The 5,643-nt window shown below is 64.6% G+C and overlaps 1 protein-coding gene across 1 annotated transcript in view; it reads right to left on the reverse strand.

Moving 5' to 3' along the window:
- Positions 1-5: 5 nt before the first annotated feature.
- SQSTM1 (sequestosome 1) overlaps positions 6-5,643 on the reverse strand; it is a gene marked incomplete at its 5' end in the record, with an annotated part of 9,168 nt that continues 3,530 nt past the window's right edge. The window contains 3 exon segments of the mRNA XM_006147455.2: positions 6-163; positions 1,573-1,768; positions 2,068-2,294. Coding sequence (XP_006147517.2) covers positions 6-163; positions 1,573-1,768; positions 2,068-2,294 — 581 coding nt within the window.

Below are 5,643 nucleotides of genomic sequence, written 5' to 3' on the forward strand. Positions count from 1 at the left end.
TGCTGTCACAAGGGCGGGGGGTGCTTCGAGTACTGGATGGTGTCCAGGGCGGCCCCGATGTCGTAGTTCTTGGTCTGGAGCAGCCTGGTGAGCCAGCCGCCCTCGTCAGAGAAGCCCATGGACAGCATCTGGGACAGGGACTCGATCAGCCGGGGGTCAGCCTCTGCCAGAGATGACAACAGGAGCCGTGAGTGCAGGCTGGGGTCAGCCACGTGGCCACCCGGCCTGGCATGTGGCCAGCCCGTCCCTCCCTCTAGCCTCCGGGACCTCACAGGTAGCAGCTCAGCTGCGAAGGGTCGGGGACAGGCCCTTTCTGCCCCACGGGTGCGGCCTCTCAATCCTCTACACACACCAGAGCAGCCAGAGGGCGAGGGGCAGTGAACATGCTGTGCCTAGGGACCCCTGTGGGCGCGGAGTAGGAGCCTCACCAGACTGCCATGTCCCGACTTCTCCCAACCACTGAGCCGATGGAAGCGGGTCTCAGCCCATAGGCTGCTTGCCACCCCTGCTCTGAGGCAGCCCAAGAGCCAGATGGGACCACACGGCAGCAGTGAACTCCGTAATGACAGATCTGAACTGGGTAGCGGCTGACTTACTCCGTGTGCTCTTGGGGCTGCCACAGTCCCCACCCTGCCCCGCTGCCTCCCACACCAGCCACGTCACACTGGCTTCCTGCCTGGCCTTTGAGCTTTCCTTGCCCCAAGTTGCTAAAGGGTGCGTCCACTCTCCAGAGAGTGAGCAGTCGCCCCTCGGGGGATGGCCATACCACAGCCCTGCACCATCCTCTCAGGGTTTCGGCCTCCTATGCTAACATGCTTGGCCACACGCACCATCGCCTGGCGTGTCTGTAGAGCCACCAGGCCCAGGACTCGAGCTGTGCAGTCGACCATGTAGGACCGAGCACCCCAATATCCATGCCGCCTGCTGGCTCCCACAGGGTTCTGGCCGTGACCCCTGTTCTGAAGTTGGTGCTCGCAGTGAGGAGTGGTGTGAGGTGGCCACGCTGCCCACTGCCACACCATGACTGGGGTTACGTTCAGAAACTATGGGCCGGGGACCAGCAGGTGGTGTGGTGGATGAAGCACTGGACCCCACGTGGCTGGGCACATTTCACACCCCACACCTGCTGGCTTGCGCTTTCTCTCTCTCCCTGTCTCTGTTAAGTTAGAAAGTAATCAATGAAATTAAATAGATCATTTATTATTTATTTTATAAAAACAAGACAAAACAACTCTTTAAGAGTTTTTTGCCATAGGGTATGTGCACTGGCCAGAAAGAGACAGAGAGAGAGAGAAACTGCCCCCAGGGGGAGGGCCACAACCGCGATCCTGTCTCCGTTCTCCTGGGCTCTTGGGCACACATGCACACACCCAGAGTTCCAAGCTGCTGGGCCTGGGGCTTGAACTGCAGTCGGCCATGTGGGAGCCCAGACACATAACCACTATGCCATCTGCTGGTCCCCACACAAAACTGTCCACAAGCCCCGGGAGAGAAGGCCCTACCCTGAGTCACACTGCTCAAGCCAGGGCCCAGGATGCTCCAGGACGGAAGGAGCGAAGACTGGAGACTTGCCTGGTGGGAGGTGCGGGTACAAGGCGGCCTCCTTCAGCCCTGTGGGCCCTTCCTGGGACGGGTCCAGAGAGCTTGGCCCTTCGGACTCCGGCATGTGCAGGGACTGGGGCTCGCCCGTCGACGGGTCCACTTCCTTGGAGGACAGGTGCGTCCAGTCGTCGTCACCCCCTGAGCAGTTATCAGACTCCATCTGCTCCTGGAAGGGTGCCTACGTGAGCCGAGGAAGGGGGCGAGCCACAGCCTGGCTCAGTGTGGCCGAGACCAGTGGGTGGGACGGCATGTGTGCACACATGGGGCTGGCGAGGCGCTGCGGCCACAGGGAGCCCCTCGCAAAGACCAAGTCACCTTCTGGGATGAGGCTCGAGCCAAGAGCCCACAGGGACCTCAGTGCCACCGCATCTGCGTCCCCCCACCCACCCCCCACCCTGGAGCAGGGCCCTCGGCCACAGGAGGGCTGGGCTGGCCTGGGTCCCAGCAGGGGTGGGGCGGGCTTGCCTCGGGCGGCACTGGGGTCTCCAGGGCGATGTGTTTCATCTGCTCCGTCAGAGCCTGCTCCGTCAGAGCCTGTGCTGTGCCCTCCGCGCCATCCGCCCTGCTGGGGCCGGAGGAACAGCTGCTGGGCTGGGAGCTGCCCTTGTCCTCAGGGCCCGAGCTCTCCGTGGACACTGGTGTCAGGCGGCTCCTCTTCCCCCCATGCTCCACATCGATGTCTACTTCGATGCCTGTGGGCAAGGCGACACAGCCATGAGTCCCCGGAAGACTTGCTACAGGTCAGGCCTGCGCCAGGGATGCGGGCTCACCTAGGACTAACATTCTGCTCCTCCCAGTGTGGGATGGCTGGGCCTGTGGCACTCAGCCTGTGGACCCCAGTGCCAGGCTACTTCACAACATGGCCTGGAGTTCTGCACCCCGGATGCGACCAACCAAGGCTCAAACCCACGAGTCAGCGGCTAGGGACAGTGCGGGGCCGGGATCCCAGAAGGGCAGTCACGGCCGCAGCCTCTCGGCACGAAGGCCTCACCTCTGGTGCTCTGGCCGTAGGCTGGCAGCTTCACCCAAGACCCCAGCCCCAACCTTCCTGGCTTCGAGAAGCACCCTCCCAACCTGTCACCGACTTCCTCCCTCAGTCTCCGAAAGCTGTCACTCCGCGAGTGCCCAGGCTCAGGAGCCCCTCGGCGGTCTGCGCTCCCCAAGCATAGCCAGGCTGGAGGACAGGTGGGGGCAGGGTACTCGGCACCCATCGCCCGGCCACGTGCTGGGCCTGATGTGGCAGACTGCCCTGGGGCTCCAGCTGCTGCCCGGGGGAGCACTGTGCCCTGGGCTCACCGCAACTGGGCAGAGGCCCGCCCCACCGCAGCCCCAGTGCCCTCACTGCCCTCCCCGACACTGCACCTGCGGCACCTGCTCAAACATGGCTCTCTGCACACCCAGGTGCAGGTGACCGCTCACCACTTTCTGCGGGTGGGCCTAAGACCCGCAGTGCCTGTCCTGCTATGGAGGGCACTGGGGTGCTGGCCTTCCGCCCTGCCCAGGGCTGCCCCTGCTTCCACCCTGGAGCTGCGCGCCCCTGCCAGCCCTGCTTCTGACACCCTGCTCTTCGGGCGTGCTCCTCACTCGGTTCCAGACGAGGGAGCCGTTGAGGCCTTACGTGCCAGGTGACCCCGCTCTGCTCTGCTTCACCGCAGCCCGGTGCAGAGTTCGGGCCAAAAACCTATTCCAGGCTTCCAGGCAGGGTCTGAGCGCCACGACCAGCTGCAGCCATGCTGGGTTGCCAGGGCGCAGGTGCACACAGCCTTGCCCCAGGGCTCAGTTACACAGGAAATCGACTGGCCGTCCCGGTGGTCCCCAGCACGTGGGCAGAGTATCAGCGCGCCACCTGGCCGGGCTCTGAAACCCTAACTCAGACCCCCGGAGTCGCCTTGCCGCCCCGGGCTCTCTGTACCCCAAGCTCTCACAGCGGCCCAGAGTTCAGAGGCCCGCTTCGCCCCCGGGCGCTGGCACTGGACAGCCACCAGTGTGGGGTGGGGTCCTCCCGAGCCACTGTCCCGGCCCTCGGGCCCCGCTGAGGTGCTTCGTGCCGAGAGGCTGTGGCACCCCGTGACTGGCCTCCATCCGCCCAGCCCTTCCGGGATCCTGGCCCTGCACCACATGCCAGGACTGCCCTCCCGTCCTCCCCTCCTGTCCTCGTTTTGCTTCTGAGATGTTCCCTTGAAATCTTGGGCTCCACGCCGCCTTCGGTTTTTCCTGCCGCCACTTTTCAGGAAGTTTCTTTTCCTGTTCTGGTCTCGTACAGCAGCCCACCCCTTCCTCACAACAGCGCCATCCAGTGGCTCCTGGAGGGCACTAACGCTCTCCTCCCGCTAAGGCCTTCCCACATGTGGAGGCTTTCCTCGGCTGGGGGCTGTGGCCGTCTGGTGCCCGGGGAGGCCCCAAGTGAGCCAGCAGGAGGCCCCTCTGTGGGCCCAGGTCACCATGCGCTTCCTGCCGCGGTGATGGCGGGGGCAGGTGCGGGGCGAGCGGTGATGGCGGGGGCAGGTCAGGCGTCAGGGGACCAGGCCAGGACTGCAGGGCTCCCTCCTGGGGACGAGCAGAGCCTGCCTGAAGGTCGCCTGGGTCTGAAGGAGTGCCCAGACGCCCCGCCGCCCGACTCCGGCCAACTCGGGGCCATGCCAGGCCCGCTGGCAACCCATGGGCTCCGAGCAGCGCGGCTCCTGTCCAGACGACAGACCGAGCAGCCAAAGCATTTCCCGAGGACACACCAGCACACGGTGACCAGTGCGTCACCACATGAGCCAGGCCTGAGAGGCGGAGGCTGTCCTGAGGGCTGGGGCCATGGACGGTGTCTCCAGACAGGAGACACTGACGCTCCAGGTGGGGCGAGGCAGTCTCCAGTGGAGAGTCTGGGGTGGACTTGGCGTTGGCAACTACGAAAACTGATCCTTTGGGGGAAAGTCCTTCGCTAAGGGGACAAGTGAGAGGTCTGGGAGTCCCACTCTCGGCCGCTGTCGTTGGCCCTGGTAGGGAGGCCGTTCTGGAGGCCGTCCAGGTGAGTCCGGGTCTCCAAGGTCTCTCCCGAGACCCCACTACACTTGCAGTGTCTCAGACCCCACCTGGGCTCCCACTGGGACACGTGGGATCCCGGAAGTGCTCCGAGGTCTTTGAGAGCAGGGTGAAGAGCTGGCCCGGACTTCGAAGTCGATGGGGGAGTTTCCGTCAAGGGCCTGAGCGGCTTCCCTGGCCGGAGGCTTCGGGGACTGCGGACACCATGGAGGTACCGGCATGCTCCTTTCTCTACGAGGAGGGCGGAGGGCGGCTCCCACGTTAACCGCCCGGGAGGGTCGGAACCCACATCCTCCCCAGAAGCAACGCCTGTGGGTGCGTCGGCGCCTTCCAGGTCGGGAGCCAAGGCCTCCATCCGGCAGGCGCGGAGAACGGTGAGGGGACACCTCCTGCCCGCAGTCACCCAGCAGCTCTCCCTAGTGAGCGCAGGGCCAGTCCCGACCCAGGGCCCAGAGTCAGTGCCACAGACCCTCACTGTGGTGGCGCCAGCCTGCAGCACCACCTCCGGCCGGAAGTGGCTGGGGCAGGCCACACCACTGGGCGCACGGGCTTTCCCGGCCGGCAGGCCTACCCGCCCCACAGCCTTCTCCCAGCACTGGCGCCAGCCCTGGACTCAGAGAACCCGGGAAAGGTTTGGGGCTTGCAGATAAAAAGTGGGAAAAGATAATGGCCTCTCGGGTAGGCAGTGGGTGGCGGTTAACTAAGGTACCGGGTCCCACATGGCCGACTTTGTGGTTCGAGTCCTGTACCCGGAGGCCTGAAAAATCACACAAGGCACATGTGCATGAGTGCCCAAAGTCCCGCAGAGAATGAAGGAGACGGGGCTGCAGCGTGGCCATCCCACCAGCGTGCTTTCTCACTCCCCCTCTGGCTCTCTGTGAGCGCATGCTAACGGCCACTCGGGTGCTCGAGTCCAGATTTGCGAACTGCCGTTTCCTGAGGGGCAGGAGCAGCCGCAGCCGTAGGCAGCCCCCAACAGTCTGCTCAGCCCCAACCAGGCCGTCCCCACCA

Source organism: Tupaia chinensis, unplaced genomic scaffold, assembly GCF_000334495.1.
Source record: "Tupaia chinensis unplaced genomic scaffold, TupChi_1.0 Scaffold000214_1, whole genome shotgun sequence".
In the NCBI taxonomy this organism is placed as follows: Eukaryota; Metazoa; Chordata; class Mammalia; order Scandentia; family Tupaiidae; genus Tupaia; species Tupaia belangeri.